Source organism: Sprattus sprattus, assembly GCF_963457725.1.
Source record: "Sprattus sprattus genome assembly, chromosome: 14".
NCBI lineage: Eukaryota > Metazoa > Chordata > Actinopteri > Clupeiformes > Clupeidae > Sprattus > Sprattus sprattus.
In genome coordinates, this window is record NC_137912.1 from 25,834,355 (window position 1) to 25,855,038 (window position 20,684).

Here is a 20,684-nt window from a genome sequence, read left to right on the forward strand (position 1 = left end):
TGTTTGTGCTCTTAGATGTGTGTATGTATTAGTGGGGATCGCAGTTTATTGAAGGGTTAGTTCATTATCCAAATGGCCTGGTGAATATGTCACATTCATGGACATTATGGGTGGAATGAAGACAGTATCTTAGCTGATGATGTGTGTGGTGTGCGCCTGTGTGCCTGTGTGGTGTGTGCCTGTGTGGTGTGTGTGTGTGTGTGTGTGTGTGCGTGTGTGTGCGTGTGTGTGTGTGTGTGTGTGTGTGTGTGTGTGTGTGTGTGTGTGTGTAGGTGCTTTGCTCTGATTGAGAGCAGCACACTAGAGCAGACGAGAGAGGAGACGGAGACGGAGAAGATGACCCACCTGGAGAGTCTGGTGGAGCTGGGCCTTTCCTCCACCTTCAGCACCATCCTCACACAGTGCTCCATGGACATCTTCAAGGTCTCACACACAGACACACACAGACACACACAGACACACACAGACACACACAGACACACACAGACACACACAGACACACACAGACACACACAGACACACACAGACACACACAGACACACACAGACACACACAGACACACACAGACACACACGTCTGCATATGCATGTTAAAAGCTCACTTAGATACGCAAAACGTAAACCACTCCAGTGTTCTGTTATCTAACTGTTGTTTGTGTGTGTGTGTGTGTGTGTGTGTGTGACAGGTGGCCCTACAGAAGGTGTTCAACTTTGCCATCTCTAACATCTTTGAAACGCGAGTGTCTGGCAGGATGGTGGCAGACATGTGCAGAGCCGCTTCCAAGGTACCCATCTCCCCCATAGACAGAGACTGTACCCATCTCCCCCATAGACAGAGACTGTACCCATCTCCCCCATAGACAGCGACTGTACCCATCTCCCCCCGTACTGACAGACTGTACCCATCTCCCCCCGTACTGACAGACTGTACCCATCTCCCCCATAGACAGCGACTGTACCCATCTCCCCCCGTACTGACAGACTGTACCCATCTCCCCCCGTACTGACAGACTGTACCCATCTCCCCCGTAGACAGAGACTGTACCCATCTCTCCCATAGACAGAGACTGTACCCATCTCCCCCGTAGACAGAGACTGTACCCATCTCCCCCCGTACTGACAGACTGTACCCATCTCCCCCCGTACTGACAGACTGTACCCATCTCCCTCCGTACTGCCAAAGACAGACTGTTTGTGTTTACTGAGAAATGTTCTCCATCTCTCCCCTTCATTCTGGTTCTTTTTCTTCTCATGCCCCTAACTTCTCCTTTCTTTCCCCATTCTTGACTCTCCATTCTTCTTCTTCTTCTTCTCTCAGTGTCACCCTGCTGAGTCTCTCAAGCTCTTCGTGCCACACTGCTGCAACACCATCACCCACCTCACTGCCAGTACGTACCCAGCACACAGCACACCGCAGCAGTGAGAACGCCATGAGTGAATGAGTGAGTGAGTGAGTGAGTGAGTCTGGTGTCGTGTGTCACTGATGGCCTTGGCCTCTGTTCCACAGATGAGGACGTGCTGAAAGACGAGGAGCTGGACAAAGAGCTGCTGTGGAACCTGCAGATGTTGTCTGAGGTGAGGAAGTCAACCCAACATGTCAGCTGCTCACTTCAGGCCACATGGTCACAGCACACCTCAAAGCAGGCGGCCACTTTACCTTTACACACTCCTACCGTCTCATTCTTCCTCTTGGACACTGACTTTTGGCAAAACGTCTGGGATTCGAATCCAAATCAGTTTTTGTCCATATCAGCAAATTGCACCTCCAGGTTCTGTAGCTGTCTGTTCTGTGTATGTGCTCAGACAAACTCTGGGGTTCATAGACAGTCCTGGTTCTGTAAATGGGGAACAGACAAAATGGCCTCCGACTACTATTTATACTATTGCAGCCAGTCAACACTTTGCCTCAGGAGCATGGGAGGGAGGGGTGTCATTTAGATGGCTCTTGAGCTCAAATGTCAACAATCTTCTGTGCCTCCATCACAGACTGTACCTTCAAACCCAGACCTTGGCAGTGAATACAATCCCTCTCTTTATCAGTGATTAAAAAGCACCTGAAGTCAGTATTCCCTCTCTCTCTCTCTCTCTTTCGGTCTGTCCCTCAGGTGACGCGTGTGGACGGTGAGAAGCTGCTGGTGTACGGGCCGCAGCTGGTGCAGATCCTGCAGGTGACGCTTCGTCTGCGCAGTAAGCAGGGCTACAGCCTGGCCTGCAACTTGCTGCACCACCTGCTGCGCTCCACCGCCCTCATCTACCCCACGGACTACTGCAGCGTGCCGGGGGGCTTCTACCGCCCGCTCGGAGAATACCTGCCCATCAAGGTGTGGTTCCACCTCCAACACTCACCCACCTCATTAATCCACATTCACTCAAGGCCCTGGTCCTTAATCACACCATCACAGGTTCTCATTTACACAAAGACTTGCACCAGCATTTCCGGGCCCTGACATGCATTCGATTCGATCTGATCCAATCCAATCCAATCCAATCCAATCCAATTTTATTTAGCCTTGTATACAGATACGAGGAATTTCATATGGTATTCTCCATGCAGGCTATAGCATCACAAATAGAACAACAAGACAAAACAGAACAACAATACAAGGACAGAGAGTACCATTATGAGCAAAATAATAAATAAGAATGGAGGTAGTGCAACAATAGTAATGTTAAATAAAGTGCCATAAAGTTCATGTGTAAGAACTATTTAGGAGGGCTATTGCTTGGGGGAAAAAAACTGTTGAGGTTACACATAAACTGTGTAATGAGTGTTTGTGTAACTCTGAGCTCTGTTGTTGTGTGGGCAGGACTGGGGTCGAGCCGGTGACCTGAGTGACCTTCAGATCGAGTGGCACGTGCCCAGTGCTGAGGAGACGGCCTTCGTCTTCTACGTGCTCGACCTCTTCCTCCAGCCGGAGCTGCAGCGCCTGCAGAAGTGTGCACAGGGGGAGCTGGACATGAGCCGGTCAGTGTCATCACACACTCACACTCACACTCACACTCACACTCACACTCACACTCACACTCACACTCACACTCACACTCACACTCACACTCACACTCACACTCACACTCACACTCACTCCTGTCGAGATGAACACACTGCCGGGCTCACAGATCCACACTGGAATCCTCAGGCTCTGCCCAGTTGTAAAACAAATGAGGTTCTGGCATTGATTGTAACTTTCTCCCCCTCTGCCTCCAGAGATGAAGTCCTGCAAAGCCTCTCCATCGTTCAGAACTGTCTTCTGGGAGCAGGGAGCATGCTGCCCCCGCTGGACGGACCCCCTATTCCTCACATGTGAGTTCAACAAAAACACACAATCACACAATCAAATGGAGAAATACTCTGGAATAGATTTACATCATACAGTACCAGTAATACCAGCAACACACGTAACTAGTACACACAACCTTCCCTTAGGCTGAGACGTGTGTATCATCTACAAACACAGGACAAATGTACATGAACACGTTTACAGTCACAGACCTGTAGATACTGATCTATGACCAATCCAAATGCAAAAACAAGCACACACTCTTATCACAGGCAGCCATCTTGTTCTCTCCTCAGGGTGCCCAGTCTGGTGAGTCTAGAGGAGTCGCGCCTTCACATCGGGGTGGATTATGGTGAGCTCTTGTCCTCCTGTCCTTCTTGCCTAATCACTGTCAGATCCATCCCCAGACTACACCTTCTTGCCTAATCACTGTCAGATCCATCCCCAGACTACACCTTCTTGCCTAATCACTGTCAGATCCATCCCCAGACTACACCTTCTTGCCTCATCACTGCCAGATCCATCCCCAGACCACACTCACCCTAGTAACATATCACTTAGCACTAACCTGCTCCAGGGAAGGCTATTATAAGTTTAGCTGGCTAAACTTGCCACACCCCTGGCGAAAGGAGGGATCCCATTGACCAAGGACTAAAAGGAGTCATATTAGATAGTTTGATTAGCGTAGGGAGAGAGTTCTTCGCGATCCGCCAAGATCCATTTTCCCTTTTTTGTGAGTGGTAGCCTACGTTTTTGTAATGTCGGCGATGCGGAGAACAAAGCACTCATAATTATATGACAGTGTTATATTGACAGTAACCCATCTCCCTTACGGAGATATTGGCGAAAGTTGTTTAAGATCTTGATTTTATGTCCCTTCTACAATCACGATGTTATTAACCATACGTCATCAACAAATGCAACTTACATCATTGCAAACGTATAGTTTTGCAAACGTGTCTAGTTTTTGTGCAGTAGTGAATAAAGTCTACCTCAGTCTACTTCACAGCATATCATTTTTGTAGAAAAGGTGGATGCATGATAAGAAGAGAGAAATACACACAATATATTTTCATTGCTTCAATTTATTGAATTTCTTATTAATACATACATTTAGTCATTTCGCAGACGGTTTTATTTAAAGCGATTTACAAGGAGATGTAAAACTACACGGAGTACTATGGAGGCGAAGGGGGTCAAACCAGCGATCTGTTGCATGCAATCCATGGGCTTTGACCTCTGCACCAAAGTCACATATTCGACATCGGAAAAGATATCACGTCTATCGACAGCCTATAGACAGTTTCTTATATTGCTGTCGCAGCCGTGGCAGTGTTGAATTTTGACATGATTATGGTCTTGAATTCTTCATAAGGCGTTCATGGTCATATCCTGCCTTAGCGGAGAAAGTCTTTTTCTTTGAGTTTAGACTATTGTACCGTTAAGAAAAATCGTGGTTTTGGTGATCGACCTTTCCTGCCTTTTGAAGCAGGAACTGCACGCGCAATTTAGCTGACGAGTTCAGCCTGGGACAACTTTACTTGACGATTTTTTTTATCTTTTAGCGCACGTCGCCAGACTGGCTTGGCCTGTTCTCATTTAGCGAGCTATATTATCTCATGTCGCGAGCTAAATAAATTATCTTAGCTTCAGTTGTACACCGAACAGGGCCCAGGTTACTCATGTTTGTTTGTGTGTTTGTTTGTTTCCAACAGACAGGTCCAGGGAGAACTACAGAGAGGCCATTTGTAAAGTCATGAGACTCTTGTTACGTGAGTACACTGTCATAGCATTCTAATACATCTCTCCTCTCATCATATCCCTTCTCACCACTCTACTTACAAATGCAGTCTGACTTCTCTATTCATTTCCACTCTTTTATGCCAACAGGTCACATTCTGGAGCAATCTGAGGATGACACCAAGTCTCTGTTTGCAATCATCAAGGTGTGCATGTGTGTCTGTGTGTGTCTGTGTGTCTGTGTGTGTGTGTGTGTGTGTGTGTGTGTGTGTGTGTGTGTGTGTGTGTCCATCCTGTTTCAACTCTTTATAATACTAGGCCTGTGATTTTAAAATACATCTATTCATACATCCATCCCAGGGGTCGGGAACCTTTTTTGCCTGGAGAGCCACTTTTACCAATTTTTAATTTTTGTTTTCTCAGAAGAGCCACAAAAAGACAGTTACAAGAAATGTTTTGGATATTTAACTAACAGTTACTTTTATTCAACAGAGTTTTTTTAATACATTTTCTACCAGTTTTAAAAGTTATTGTAGCCTATAACTTGAAATGTAAATGGCAATGGGAAATGACAGAAGTTAACAACGAGCGTAACAACGACATGAAGTTAACAACGTTGACAACACAACACTCGAAATTGAACATTAGGCCTACCAGAGATTAATGCGACTTCTGGTGCTGCATAGACTTGCTGATGGCCTTGTAGTCTGGCTCATATTCAGTGAGGTGAAGCTTCATGCAAGCATTTAGGCTTTCGTTGTTTATAAGCGAGCGCAGGTTCGTCTTTATATTTTTTATATGTGAGAAAGATTTATCGCATGCATAAGTGGAACCGAACATGGGTAACACAGCAATACTATCATATTACAATGTGCGATATATGGGCAGTTCATTCCAAGTTTTTAGAAGCAGTTCGTCTTGAGATGGAAGCTTTCCCATGTCAGTCCACTTGTGTTCGCTCGCAAGCTGTGCTCGCTGACGTGCGATTCATTCCAGCTGATCGTTCAGTGATTTGAACTTGCCCACCCAGATGCCAGACGAGTCTATTTCGAAATCGCCGATAGAAACACCAGGGATGCACAATACGTTTTTTTCCTTTTCGATATTTTTCTCAAGCCTATCAACTTTAACAATGTTTTCTCGTTGACGGAAATGTAGAGAAATCTATGATTTTGTTAGATATTGGCATGGCAACCAGCCGTGACTGTAACATTATTTTGCAGGCTATGGTTACGGAGTCAAGTGAGGTGGAAGGTTAAATTAAATAACTCAGATAGACCTACGTATTTGACACGAAGCATTGTCATTTTATATAACTAGTATTGACTGTTATTTAAGCCTTCTACTAGGCCTAGGCTGATGCCTTGATTCCACGTTTTTTTTTCTCCGTATTTTTCTCCAACCCATTTCTTCCGAGAGCCCCGGCCGTCAGCAAAAGAGCCAGTGGTGGCTCGCGAGCCATAGGTTCCCGACCCATGATCCATCCAATACATCATGCACATTGAACAGGGAGAAGAAATTGATTGTTATAGTTTAGGCTATTCATTATGGAACTTGCTGTGCAGTTAAATTTGCCGTGCAGGGAATTTCAATCGTTTGATACTCTGTGTGTGTGTGTGTGTGTGTGTGTATTCAGACAGCTAAACAGAGACATTGCGCTTCAGAAGTTCCTTGACTGATGGTATGAGTTTGTTTCTCAGATCATCAGTGACTTGATGCACTTCAGAGGCTCCCAGAAGCACGAGTTTGACTCACGCTGGAAGAGCTTCACTCTGGTCAAGAAGTCAATGGAGAACAGAGTGAGTAACACTGTCACTGTCTAGAGTCACGTGTGTGTGTGTGTGTGTGTGTGTGTGTGTGTGTGTGTGTGTGTGTGTGTGTGAGAGTACCACTGTCTCCACATGTCTTTGTGTCTCTGTGTGTGCAGCTCCATGGAAGGAAGCAGCATATCAGAGCCCTGCTCATCGACCGGGTCCTCCTCCAGCATGAAGTGAGTAGCCAGGGGGGGGGTGGGCCATTGCACATGTACGTCTTTGTCTGGATTGGGTATTAAATGTGTGTAAGGGTGTCCTCTTATCTGTAATGTGTATGAAATGTTTCTCAGATGCGTAAACTGCTTGTTGAGGGAAGTGAATACAAGACCATCCACAAGGACCTGTTAATGGACCTGCTGTGCCTGTCCACCAGCGCATACAGCCAGGTAACACACACACACACACACACACACACACACACACACACACACACACTTAGAGCCCACTGCACTCTACTGGGATGTGCTTCTAACCGCATGCTCATTCTCATTGGGATCTGTCTACCTACCGTGAGCAGATGATGGTTCTGTCTTTAGTGTCCCTAATAAAGTGTGTGTGTGTGTGTGTGTGTGTGTCTGTGTGTGTGTGTGTGTGTGTGTGTGTAGGTGCGGACTAAGGCCCAGAGTGTGTTCTTCGCGTCGCTAGGCACGTATAACTTCTGCTGCAGAGACATCACCCCCCGTGTGCTGGAGCTTCTGGAGCCCAACCGCAGTGACATCACCCAGCAACAGTTCAAGGTCAGCCCCTCCCACTCCCCTCAGTAGTGTGTCTGTCTAAATCAGCTCCTCCCACTCCCCTCAGTCTGTCTGTCTATCAGCTCCTCCCACTCCCCTCAGTGTGTCTGTCTATCAGCTCCTCCCACTCCCCTCAGTGTGTCTATCTGTCTATCAGCTCCTCCCACTCCCCTCAGTGTGTCTGTCTGTCTATCAGCTCCTCCCACTCCCCTCAGTGTGTCTATCTGTCTACAGCTCCTCCCACTCCCCTCAGTGTGTCTATCTGTCTATCAGCTCCTCCCACTCCCCTCAGTGTGTCTATCTGTCTATCAGCTCCTCCCACTCCCCTCAGTGTGTCTGTCTATCTGCTCCTCCCACTCCCCTCAGTGTGTCTATCTGTCTATCAGCTCCTCCCACTCCCCTCAGTGTGTCTATCTGTCTATCAGCTCCTCCCACTCCCCTCAGTGTGTCTATCTGTCTATCAGCTCCTCCCACTCCCCTCAGTGTGTCTGTCTATCTGCTCCTCCCACTCCCCTCAGTGTGTCTGTCTGTCTATCAGCTCCTCCCACTCCCCTCAGTGTGTCTGTCTATCAGCTCCTCCCACTCCCCTCAGTGTGTCTGTCTATCTGCTCCTCCCACTCCCCTCAGTGTGTCTGTCTGTCTATCAGCTCCTCCCACTCCCCTCAGTGTGTCTGTCTGTCTATCAGCTCCTCCCACTCCCCTCAGTGTGTCTATCTGTCTATCAGCTCCTCCCACTCCCCTCAGTGTGTCTATCTGTCTATCAGCTCCTCCCACTCCCCTCAGTGTGTCTATCTGTCTATCAGCTCCTCCCACTCCCCTCAGTGTGTCTGTCTGTCTATCAGCTCCTCCCACTCCCCTCAGTGTGTCTATCTGTCTATCAGCTCCTCCCACTCCCCTCAGTGTGTCTGTCTGTCTACAGCTCCTCCCACTCCCCTCAGTGTGTCTATCTGTCTATCAGCTCCTCCCACTCCCCTCAGTCTATCTGTCTATCAGCCCCTCCCACTCCCCTCAGTGTGTCTGTCTGTCTATCTGCTCCTCAGCCCCATCAGTGCAACAAGACAACACCAAGATAGATATGTGTTTGTTTGTTTTACCACAACATCAGTTCACATGGATAAACTCTAGAGTTGAAACCTCTATGTGTTTATAGTACCTGGTAGTAATGTGTGTGTGTGTGTGTGTGCAGGGGGCACTGTACTGCCTGCCTGGGAACCACACTTGTGTGTGTGTGTGTGTGTGTGTGTGTGTGTGTGTGTGTGTGTGTGTGTGCGCGTGTGCGTGTGCGTGTGCGTGTGCGTGTGCGTGTGCGTGTGCGTGTGCGCGTGCGCGTGCGCGCAGGGGGCACTGTACTGCCTGCTTGGGATCCACACTGGTGTGTGTCTGGTAGTAATGTGTGTGTGTCTGGTAGTAATGCGTGTGTGTGTGTGTGTGCGCAGGGGGCACTGTACTGCCTGCTTGGGAACCACACTGGTGTGTGCCTGGCCAACCTGCATGACTGGGACTGTGTGGTGATGTCCTGGCCTGCTATGGTGCGCACTGGGCTCAGCCAGGCCATGTCTCTGGAGAAGCCCTCCATCGTGCGCCTCTTTGATGACCTCGCAGACAAGGTGCAGCGGCAGTACGAGACCATCGGCATCGACTTCACTGTAAGAGACACACACTCCTTCCTCTCTCACTCACTCGCTCTCTCTCTCTGTCTCTCTCCAAACTGCACTAGATTCGCCCTTCTCCATGTGTTTCAAAGTGATCTTAAGTCTCTTAGTAGTTTACCTGTGATAACTCCTTGGCAATAATGAAATGTTTTACGCCTACAAGGAATTTGCTTTGGCATATTGGTGCAGACAATAAACAAATAAGTACTACATAAGAAAAAAAAATCAAGATCTCATTTCAATATAAATGTATTTATTTGAGACCAACAGTATAACTTCACATGAATATTACATGTTCATAAATTCTATATTCTGAAAAAGAAAGCCTAATTGTCTTTGGTGACAGGGTGTGTAATGGTTAAAGTGCTGTACCAAAGTGACTTGAACACGCCATGTCACTGGAGTGATTGGCTGTGAAAGAGGTGCTCCTTCTCAAACTGTTCTCCAGCCATCAGCAGTCCAGCAGAACACAGTGCTCTGTGTTGAAGTGGTTTCCAGGCGTATCACTGCTGTATGGGAAAGATACTTGTGACCCTGGCTGATCCTGTGTTGACCTCTGATCCTACCGCAGGTGCCCGACAGCTTGGTGCTGATTGGTCGGAAACTGACAGACTCCCAGGGCCCCACCCCCAGTCTGCCTCCGCCCACTGTCACAGAGCTAGAGCAGGGGCTGCTCATGCAGAAGAACAGGAACGCTGATGCGGTGGAGTGAGTACATGGATCCTCTCCACACACACACACACTTTTCTCACTTGGGGTTACATAAACGTGCCCTTCCCAAACAAACACCAACACTCACACTTTCAGACATACTCAGCTTAGGTCACAGATGTGTAAGGAGCGCTGGCCTGTGTTCTGTCCTTCTCAGGAAGTATGAAACCCTCGTGAACCACCTCCTGGAATGTCTTGAAGAGCGGGACCTGTGAGTGCCTATGTGTCACAAGTTGTCATATGTCATCTGTGTGTGTGTCCATGCCCAATGTGTGTGCATATGTGTCTGTGTGTGCCTGTGTGTTATCAGTTTTTGAGTGTGTGAGTATCTAAGGGGTTGGCTGGTTGTGTGTTATGAGTGTGTCTGTGTGTGAGTGTGTGTGAGTATCTAAGGTGTTGGCTGGTTGGGTGTTATGAGTGTGTGTGTGTGTGTGAGTATCTAAGGGGTTGGCTGGTTGTGTGTTATGAGTGTGTGAGTGTGTGTGAGTATCTAAGGTGTTGGCTGGTTGTGTATTATGTGTGTGTGAGTGTGTGTGAGTATTTAAGGTGTTGTCTGGTTGTGTGTTGTGAGTGTGTGAGTGTGTGTGAGGTGTCTAAGGTGTTGTCTGGTTGTGTCCGCAGGCCTTGGAAGTTTGAGCATATGGCCATCGGCTTCCTGTCCCTGCTGCTGAGAGACGACTACCCCCTCCCCCCACGCGCTGTCCTCTTCTTCACCCAGTGCCTCAACCACGACGCCCTCATAGTGCGCAAGGTGTGTGTGTGTGTGTGTGTGTGTGTGTGTGTGTGTGTGTGTGGGGGTGTGCGTCAAAGGACCTTCAGATGATCTCTCGAAGCTCTGATCCAGCACTGGGTCAAATTGGACCCCAACAGTGACGGCTCCCCTCTTCCTCTCTCTGCACTAGGTGGCAATATCAGCGGTCGGTGGCATACTGAAGCAACTCAAGAGACCACGCGTGAAACAGGACATCATTCCAAGTGAAATCAGTAAGTGTTCTTAGCACTTCCCTACACACACACACACACACACACACACACACACACACACACACACACACACACACACACACACACACACACACGGACCTGGACCTGTGCAAAGCCTCTTCAAACCTGCACATATGCTAAAATGTGGTTGCTCTCAATGTGACAGCAGCGACCTATCTGAATGTGTGGATGTGTATGGGTGAACAGCTGTATTCAGATCCTTGTGTGTGTGTGTGTGTGTAGGTGGTGTGGAGGACCCAGAGGGCCTGGTGGCTGGAGACAGGCCAGGGAACAGCTGGGTGCAGTACCAGGGCGACCATCTGCCGCGCTCAGAGGACAAGTGGAACCGCACAACCTTCGTGGAGAAGACCCACTGGGGCTACTACAGCTGGCCTAAGTGAGTTACTGCTGCTGGGGCTGATCGCCTGTCTGTCTCTCTTACTCCTGTCTGTCTCTCTTACTCCTGTCGGTCTCTCATACTGCTGTCTCTCTCTGTTACTGCTGGGGCTGATCGCCTGTCTCTCTCTCTTACTGCTGTCTGTCTCTCATACTGCTGTCGGTCTCTCTTACTGCTGTCTGTCTCTCATACTGCTGTCTCTCTCTTACTGCTGTCTGTCTCTCATACTGCTGTCTCTCTCTTACTGCTGGGGCTGATCGCCTGTCTGGGGCTGATCACGTGCCTGTCTCTCTTACTGCTGTCTGTCTCTCTTACTGCTGTCTGTGTCTCTTATTGCTGTCTCTCTCTCTTACTGCTGTCTGTCTCTCTTACTGCTGTCTGTCTCTCTCTCTTACTGCTGGGGCTGACTGACTGTCTGTCTCTCTTACTGCTGTCTGTCTCTCTTACTGCTGCTGTCCTCTTCAACTGGGCTGCACTGCCTGTTTGTCTGTCTGTCTCTCTTACTGCTGTCTGTCTCTCTTACTGCTGCTGTCCTCTTCAACTGGGCTGCACTGCCTGTTTGTCTGTCTGTCTCTCTTACTGCTGTCTGTCTCTCTTACTGCTGCTGTCCTCTTCAACTGGGCTGCACTGCCTGTTTGTCTGTCTGTCTCTCTTACTGCTGTCTGTCTCTCTTACTGCTGCTGTCCTCTTCAACTGGGCTGCACTGCCTGTTTGTCTGTCTGTCTCTCTTACTGCTGTCTGTCTCTCTTACTGCTACTGTCCTCTTCAACTGGGCTGCACTGCCTGTTTGTCTGTCTCTTGCAGGAAGCTGGCCGTCTATGCCCCTGCAACAGAACAGCCAGAGGACCTAACTCCAGATGTCATGAATGAGGTAGGAGCTCACATCTATATCGTGCAAGCCTCACAAGCCGACAGAACATTTGGAATTTCAACTTCACTTGAAAAAACATCTTTTCTCTGTCTGTTTGTCTGTGTGTGTGTCTGTGTCTGTGTGTCTGTGTGTCTGTGTGTGTGTGTGTGTGTGTGTGTGTGTGTGTGTGTGTGTGTGTGTGTGTGTGTGTGTGTGTGTGTGTGTTCATATACTCAGAGAGAACGCATCATCTATGATCACTTCTCCAACACGGAGTTTGTGGACCAGCTTGTCAAATTCCTGTCCTTGGAGGATCGCAAAGGCAAAGACAAGTTCAACCCACGGCGGTTCTGCCTCTTCAAGGTGTGAAAGAGTGTGCTGCTCACAATATTATTGTACAGATACTCAGACATTCAAATCTCCAATTCAACCCAACACACACACAGCTGATCTCTCAACTGTACACACACATTGCCCCAGAGCTTTATAGTTTCACACTCATCCTGTCACAGACTCGGCTCTGATGGTCTAGTGTGATGCTCTCCTCTCCTCTCCTCTCCTCTCCTCTCCTCTCCTCTCCTCTCCTCTCCTCTCCTCTCCTCTCCTCTCCTCTCCTCTCCTCTCCACTGCAGGGTCTGTTCCGTAACTTCAGTGATGCCTTTCTGCCGGTGCTGCAGCCACACATGGAGCGCCTGGCTGCCGACTCTCATGAGAGCACACAGCGCTGTGTGGCTGAGATCATCGCTGGCCTGGCCAGAGGCAGCAAGCACTGGAAATTCCAGAAGGTAATACCTGCAAAAATAAACACTCACTCACACCTCACACACACACCTCACCTACTCACACACTCACTGCACAACATGCAAGGTAGGGCACATTCTCCTCACACACACACATGAATAATACACACTTGCTCACTTACTGGACACATTCCCCTCACACACATAGTCAAGTGGCATCTCTGTGTCGGGCGCCTGTTGATCAGATGTGGGGGTTGGGTGTGTGTGTGTTTCAGGTGGAGGCCCTCTGGCAGTTCCTCATGCCTCTCATGCGCACAGCTCTGTCCCGCATCACAGTGGAAACCTACACAGACTGGGGCACCTGTGTGGCCACTGCATGTGTAAGTACACCCAGTGTGTGTGTGTCTGTGTGTGTGTCTGTGTGTGTGTCTGTGTCTGTGTCTGTGTCTGTGTCTGTGTGTGTGTGCATTATATTATGATTTAATATGATGTTTGCAGGTCTGCTTGTGAAAGTACACCCACTTGTGTGTGTGTGTGTGTGTGTGTGTGTGTGTGTGTGTGTGTGTGTGTGTGTGTGTGTGTGTGTGTGCGTGCAGTATATTATGATTTAATACTATGTTTGCGGGTCTTCTTGTGCATGTAATGGTCTGTGTTGTATTGCAGGAGAGCAGAGACCCCCGTAAGCTCCACTGGCTCCTTGAGATGCTGATGGAATCCCCCCTGAGCGGAGAAGGAGGCTCTTTCGTAGACGCCTGGTCGGTTTCTCTGCTTGTCTCTAATGGGATCTGTAATAAAAGACTGTGTAGTCTGTTTAATAAATGTTAAAAGGTGTGCTGACCCTCCCTCTATCTTTCTCTCTCCCTCTCTCTCTCTCTCTGTCTCTCTCTCTCTCTCTCTCTCTCTCTCTCTAGTCATCTGTACGTGCTTCAGGGAGGTCTCGCTCAGCAGGAGTGGAGGGTTCCTGAGCTTCTGCACCGGCTGCTGGAGTATCTGGAGCCCAAGCTCACGCATGTGTACAAGAACGTGCGGGAACGCATTGGCAGGTGAGCCATACAAAGAGAAAAATGAAAAATGGAACCAGAAGGAGGGCTATGAGAGGAGGTGATGATGATGACGATGATGAGGAAGATGATGAGGTGTCTAACATGTGTATGCGTCCCTTTGGCAGTGTTCTGACGTACATCTTCATGATCGATGTGAAGCTGCCGTACACGCAGCCCACCAAGTCCCCACACATCAACGACTTCACTGAGCGCGTGCTGCTGCGGCTCAAGCCCCTGCTGGAGGGCGACGAGGAGATCCAGAACCACGTGATGGAGGAGAACGGAGTCGGCGAGCAGGACGAGAGGACCCAGGCCATCAAGCTGCTGAAGACGGGTGAGGACACACGCACACGCACACGCACACACACACACACACACACACACACACACACACACACACACACACACACACACACACATAATGCATGGGTTACAATCAAGATATATTTGAAGATTTTATTAGTGAATGTCCGTTAAAGGTTGGAGTGTAGTGAATGTGACTTACATAATTCACCTGTGTTATAGTGTGGTTCTACACACCGTTGTCAGACCTACATATGAATGTATAATGCATACTGTATGACTGACTGTTACGGGATCGTTGTCCCTTTAAATATCCATTGTTGATTATGACGTTGCTTGTTAAGTCACGGTTCAATGCCATCTTGTTTATCGGATTTATGCTTGTAAAATGAAACGAGTCACACACTTGTGTACTCAACGTGAGAAGTTGTCTCTGATGTATTAATGCAATTTCCACAGGAGTGTGTTTTCTCTACACAGAGTGTTATATCTGGGGCAGAAGGGTGTGTGCTTTGAAAGGAATAATGGTCATTGAATGGTTAAACACTGGTGTGTGTCGTGTGTGCTCTGAAAGGGATTGTGGTCATTGAAAAGTTAAACACTGGTGTGTGTGCTCTGAAAGGGATCGTGGTCATTGACTGGTGTGTGTTGTGTTGCAGTGTTGAAGTGGCAGATGGCCAGTGCTGGACGCACCTTCTCCACACCAGTGCCTCAGCAGCTGCAGTTTCTACCCCTGCTCTTCAAGGTGCACATCCTCTCTTGAACCATGTGGAACTTCTTAATGTCTCCATCGTGTATATCTCATGATTTTGGACTCCCTGAAGTTCTTAATGTCTCCATCTAGAAAGCTCTTGATTTTGGACTCCCTGGAGTTCTTAATGTCTCCATCGTGTAAATCTCATGATTTTGGACTCCCTGAAGTTCTTAATGTCTGCATCTTGTATATCTCATGATTTTGTACTCCCTGAAGTTTTTATGATGTTATTATGTTTTCTGACTCTTCTCCATCATCCTCTAATGCCAGATTGCCCCTGTGGAGAATGACGAGAGCTATGACGAGCTGAAGAGGGATGCTAAGACTTGCCTGTCCCTGATGTCTCAAGGCCTACTCTACCCTGAGCAGATCCCTCTGGTGTTGGCAGTGCTCAAAGAGGTGAGCTACACACCAGTGTTTGCAACACTGGGAAAGAAAAATAATGTATTTCATTGCTGCAGCCACAAGATCTGAGTAGGCTATTCACCCTCTATACATACTTGCCTAGCTAAGCTTGCTTCAGAGCTTATAAAATAGATGCAGCCGATACCAAATCTCTCTGAGCATCAGTGTAGTTATAAATATCCACTTTCCTGGCCTGGTGGTAGTGGGCTGTTTATTAAGAAATTGAATGCAGATGAATGATATATCCATGAGGCAAAGACAGACATTTTGGTTTGCTAGTGCTGGCTTAGACTTCATCAAAGAAAGAGGTAATCTGAACACTTTTTAGATTCTTAGGATCAAAGTCTTCTCCAATGGTGTATGTATGGTGCGGAAGACTTTTTTTCCTTGCTTGAATGGATGTTGGTGGCATGGAATTTGAGCGTCATAACATAAATAATGATATATAGAGCGCAGTTGAAGTGACTATCAAAATTGTGCAATAAAGGTTAAAGGGCACAAAATATCATTGACACATTGGAAGAAGCTGTTCAGCGTTCTGTTGTACCACATAGGTCACTGCAGTCTCAGGGTAGTCTCATGAGAGTTGACAGTGTTGGATTTAGTACCTACTCCATCTCTCCCAGTGAAGTCAGTGTATACATGATGAAGAGACAGTCCAGAAAAGTTGAAAGCACTTCTTTCTTCTATTATGTGCCAGATGGATTTTAGAAGTCATAACCCCATTCATTCTTACACTAGGTGTTTGAAAGTAAGCCTCTAAATGTGTCTCAATGAAGAGAACCCTGATGAATACGGTGACGGTGTCGCCACCTGCTGGTCAACATTAAAGTTACATGTACTGACTGCGTTCTATGCAGGCAGTACTGTTATTTTGGATTGTGTGATGACTCATACCACTCTCCAACACAGTGTTCAGCAGTCTACTGCATAACTGAATAAAGTCTGTTAGCATGTTGTGTTGAATTTATTCTGACAGAGCACATTTATTCTGTTAAAGACCACAGCCAATCATATGGCTGAGATTCTGTTGTTCTGTGTATTTGTCTGATAAGCATAGGCCACATTTCTTTCCCCACTCCTTCTCATTCCTTATCTTTCAGAACATTCTCCAAAACGATTGCACTGTCAGCAGCATGTCATTGCACTTGCAGCATTTTGACACATGTGGTATCAAAGAATGTGGTATCAAAAACAGATAATCTCAAAATCATGCAATTATGAGATTGAAAGGCAGAGGAAGCTTCTTTGTTGAGCTAAAACGAGGTTCAAACAAACTTACTGGAGAAGGTCATTCAGGAATGAGAAGCAGAGAACCCAAATGGTTATGTTGCTAAATAGTTTGACGACTCATTCTCCAGTATCGTTGTGATGTGTGTGTGTGTGTGTGTGTGTGTGTGTGTGTGTGTGTGTAGATTGCAGGCATCAGCTCGTGGCATGCACGCTTCTCAGTGCTGACCTACCTGCAGATCATGGTCTTCTACAACCTCTTCACCCTACTGGATAGCCCCGACTCCATCAGGGATGTCAGAAGTCTGGTGGTTAGACTGCTGGAGGACGAGCAGCTGGAGGTATCCACTCACACACACACTTGTACACGGAAAACAACACGTTACTGCCGATCCTTTTTTGCTTAGTTGTGTCTTGTCCCATCCTCCTGTCAACATGAGCATTCCTCTCTGTCCCCCTCACCCGCTGCTCTCCACCTCTGCCTCGTCAGGTGAGAGAGATGGCCGCCACCACTCTGAGCGGGTTCCTGCAGTGTGGTTTCTTCTGTATGGATGCCAACATGCAGAGCCACTTTGAGGCCCTGTGTAAGACCCGCCTGCCCAAGAAGAGGAAGCGTGAGCGGGGCTCTGTGGTGGACACCATCCCCTCAGTTGGTGAGAATCCATATGTCTTATACAAACAGACTAGCAAATTAGCATTATTTCACCTCATCAGAACAAGTACGCTTGGTCATCCATCCTGTTTCAACTCTTTAGAATACTAGGCCTGTGATTTTAAAATACATCTATTCATACATACATCAGATAAATCATGCACATTGAACAGGGAGGAGAAATTGATTGTTTTTCATTGTGGAACTTGATTTGCAGTTGAATTTGCTGTGCAGGGAATTTCAATCGTTTGATACTGACTTTGTACTGTGTGTGTGTGTGTGTGTGTGTGTGTGTGTGTGTGTGTGCCTGCCTGTCTGCGCCTGTCTGCACCTGTCTGTGTGTGTGTCCGCTGTGTGTGTGTGTGTGTGTGTGCGTGTGTGTACAGATCTGGTGCGGCGCCATGCAGGGGTGTTGGGGCTCAGCGCCTGCATCCTCTCCAGCCCCTATGACGTGCCCACCTGGATGCCACAGCTCCTCATGGACCTGAGTGCCCATCTCAATGACACACAGCCTATTGAGGTAACATACTCACATATACACACACCTGAGTGCCCATCTCAATGACACACAGCCTATTGAGGTAACATACTCACATATACACACACCTGAGTGCCCATCTCAATGACACACAGCCTATTGAGGTAACATACTCACATATACACACACCTGAGTGCCCATCTCAATGACACACAGCCTATTGAGGTAACATACTCACATATACACACACCTGAGTGCCCATCTCAATGACACACAGCCTATTGAGGTAACATACTCACATATACACACACCTGAGTGCCCATCTCAATGACACACAGCCTATTGAGGTAACATACTCACATATACACACACCTGAGTGCCCATCTCAATGACACACAGCCTATTGAGTCCCACAAACAAAAAGGATATTAGGCCCATATGTTGGCATTTATTGTGTTGCTTTCCAGTCTAGGGGGTCTCATAGTGAAGAATCATTTATTGTGTTGCTTTCAGTCCAGGGAGTTTAATAGTGAAGAATCATTTGGGTTGGGTTTTGGTGACAGTACATCCAGTATATTTTGTATTTCTCCAACAAAACTGTCACAATCTGTAACCCAGCACCACTGCCAATAGGCCCTCCATCTGCCATTGTTGTATGGATATGCCCTATTTACCAGCTAGAGCTCATCTGCCAAATTGTGTATTACGCTGCTGTAAGTATGCATGCAAACGATACAGTTTGTGTGGGAGTGCACTTGAGCGTAATGGAATACTGCAGTTAGAGATGCTGAAAATGAAGGCTCTGATCTAATCTCCCACGTCAAGACCGATTACTCCAATTGCCCCCAGAGAGGTATTATAATGTACATCTGGCCCAATGAGGCTGCTGCCTCCAGTGCTGTGGTCACAGTGAACCACTGGAGCTACAGGTGTACTTATGGCGTAGCCACAAACACACCTTAAATTAAAATGCAGTCCCGCACACCTTAATCTAACCCACACCCTAACTATACAGAGCTCACTGAGGTGGCAGGCAAATGGTCCCGCGGTGAAGATGTAGGTCTGAAAAGAACAACAAACTATTTGGCTTTACTTGAACCTGACAATGAGCATTTGAATTCTTCCCTTCAAATGACCTTCATTTGTGGGAATGAGCCTAGAATTAAAACAACTGTACTTTTTTTTTAATGCAGTAATGGGTATGCAAGTAGGTGAGAGCTGCAGACGGTAGGCAAATCCGATTTCAAGGTTGTTTCTGTCTCACGCCTCCTCTAGATGACCGTAAAGAAGACGCTGTCCAACTTCCGCCGCACTCACCATGACAACTGGCTGGAGCATAAACAACAGTTCACCGATGACCAGTTGGTGGTGCTCACTGACCTGTTGGTCTCACCTTGCTACTACGCCTAGACAGGTGAAGAGCCCTGCTAGCACCCTAGCACACCTGAAGCTGCCGCCAGTCCAACATGGTTACTCATGCAGCTTGTCATGTCTCTTCTCTCCTCTAGGGGGCACATCAGGCTCTGTAATGCTGCAAGTTGTAGTCTTCTATTTTTATTTAAAATCAATTTTTTTATTTTCTATATAAATGGTAATTAAAGCTATTATGCAGATGAAGGTAGGGGGAGTAAAAGGAGACCGTAGCTCTCCTGTGGTGACTCTCCTCGCGCGGGGGTCAGTCCCCAGCTCTGCACACACTACAGAAGCCAGTCAGACCCTCGGAAACCAGCTAGATCCAGCGGGCACAAGCAGAGACGGGACAGTGGAGAGGAGGGAGGGAGGAAGGAAGGGAAAAGACACACACCCTGTACGTACTGTGATGTATGTATATTTAAAGTTTTTTTTTGCCATTTTTACTATACTTAATATTTAAGGTTAACCAGCGCAGGCAATGAACACCCTGCAGTCTGTAATATTACTGTACAGTTAGGTTATTTTTATTTCAAGCTACTGTGTGTGAGTGACAGAGGAAAGAAAGAAAAAAAGGGTTTTGTGGATTTGATCTCCCTCCCTCCCTCGGCTGTCTCTTCCTCTCTTTCGCCCCGATCTGTCACTCAGGCAGAGAAGTGGTCCCAGTCCCTCGCGTGCTGCTCGGTCGTGTCTGCTGGAATGATGCACTCGTGGGCTCTCTGATTGGTTGGCTATGGGTGGGCGTTCACCCAGTTAGTGGTGGAGAATTGGAGCTCAGGTTCCCTCATACACAGGGACAAATGCTGGGCCTGCGTCTGAGTCTGCGTCTGTCTGCGTGTGTTTGTATGTGTATACGTGTGGATGTGTGAACATGTGTGGCTGGTTGGAGATGGAAGATGGACGTCACCAGTTGTGTGGTATTAAAGTTGTTGAACCTCTCATGGTTCATACGTCTTAGATCCGGAGTGTTGTTTTTTGTGTTCTGTGTATGTATCTGTATGTATGGACTGGAGACTGTACATGCACTTAACCACGCATTAACATATTACACACATTTATGAAGGCTTTTAATTTAAACATTTTAAGAGATTTATTCTATGATTTCAAACTAGGCACTGTTCTGGTCAGTCAATCATGTGTGTGTGTGTGTGTTTGTGAATGATGTGCATGTGCATGATTCTGTGTGCACCTTTTGAAATGTAATCAAGTCATGGACGAACACTGTGCTGAGTTGTTCTGTCACACATACATAGGTACACACAAACCTCTCGTTGAAGTTTCCCATAGGCATTTTTCCAGTCCTCTGTGGCTACGCCTCAGCAGAGGGCAAAGAGCTGGTTAGTCATGTTCTAAACTGGAGAACCTCATTCACTGAACCACTGTGTAGCTTAGTGCCAAAACTGCACTCATTTCATTTTTTTAGATGGTCTGTCTGCTTGTTTTAAGCTGCAGCAAATAAAGTCAATGAATCGTTTATACCAAACATACAGATTGACTTGTCCTTTTAAGA

General features: G+C 47.4%; 1 protein-coding gene across 3 annotated transcripts in view; it reads left to right on the top strand.

Moving 5' to 3' along the window:
- psme4b (proteasome activator subunit 4b) overlaps positions 1-20,131 on the top strand; it is a 32,996-nt gene extending 12,865 nt beyond the window's left edge. For all 3 annotated transcript variants that reach the window (XM_080851599.1, XM_080851600.1, XM_080851601.1), the window contains 33 exons: positions 273-423; positions 686-784; positions 1,318-1,387; positions 1,507-1,574; positions 2,105-2,320; positions 2,807-2,964; positions 3,205-3,300; positions 3,574-3,629; positions 4,993-5,049; positions 5,168-5,223; positions 6,718-6,816; positions 6,945-7,007; positions 7,122-7,217; positions 7,437-7,568; positions 9,002-9,211; positions 9,789-9,925; positions 10,086-10,139; positions 10,550-10,679; positions 10,831-10,912; positions 11,156-11,309; positions 12,114-12,180; positions 12,397-12,522; positions 12,792-12,944; positions 13,175-13,279; positions 13,563-13,654; positions 13,811-13,942; positions 14,068-14,276; positions 14,905-14,990; positions 15,270-15,398; positions 16,820-16,975; positions 17,125-17,287; positions 17,673-17,806; positions 19,040-20,131. In XM_080851599.1, the coding sequence (XP_080707725.1) occupies positions 273-423; positions 686-784; positions 1,318-1,387; positions 1,507-1,574; positions 2,105-2,320; positions 2,807-2,964; positions 3,205-3,300; positions 3,574-3,629; positions 4,993-5,049; positions 5,168-5,223; positions 6,718-6,816; positions 6,945-7,007; positions 7,122-7,217; positions 7,437-7,568; positions 9,002-9,211; positions 9,789-9,925; positions 10,086-10,139; positions 10,550-10,679; positions 10,831-10,912; positions 11,156-11,309; positions 12,114-12,180; positions 12,397-12,522; positions 12,792-12,944; positions 13,175-13,279; positions 13,563-13,654; positions 13,811-13,942; positions 14,068-14,276; positions 14,905-14,990; positions 15,270-15,398; positions 16,820-16,975; positions 17,125-17,287; positions 17,673-17,806; positions 19,040-19,174 (3,871 nt within the window). In that variant the 3' untranslated portion in view covers positions 19,175-20,131. The remainder of the gene's footprint in view (positions 1-272; positions 424-685; positions 785-1,317; positions 1,388-1,506; positions 1,575-2,104; positions 2,321-2,806; positions 2,965-3,204; positions 3,301-3,573; positions 3,630-4,992; positions 5,050-5,167; positions 5,224-6,717; positions 6,817-6,944; positions 7,008-7,121; positions 7,218-7,436; positions 7,569-9,001; positions 9,212-9,788; positions 9,926-10,085; positions 10,140-10,549; positions 10,680-10,830; positions 10,913-11,155; positions 11,310-12,113; positions 12,181-12,396; positions 12,523-12,791; positions 12,945-13,174; positions 13,280-13,562; positions 13,655-13,810; positions 13,943-14,067; positions 14,277-14,904; positions 14,991-15,269; positions 15,399-16,819; positions 16,976-17,124; positions 17,288-17,672; positions 17,807-19,039) is intronic.
- The last annotated feature ends 553 nt before the right edge of the window (positions 20,132-20,684 follow it).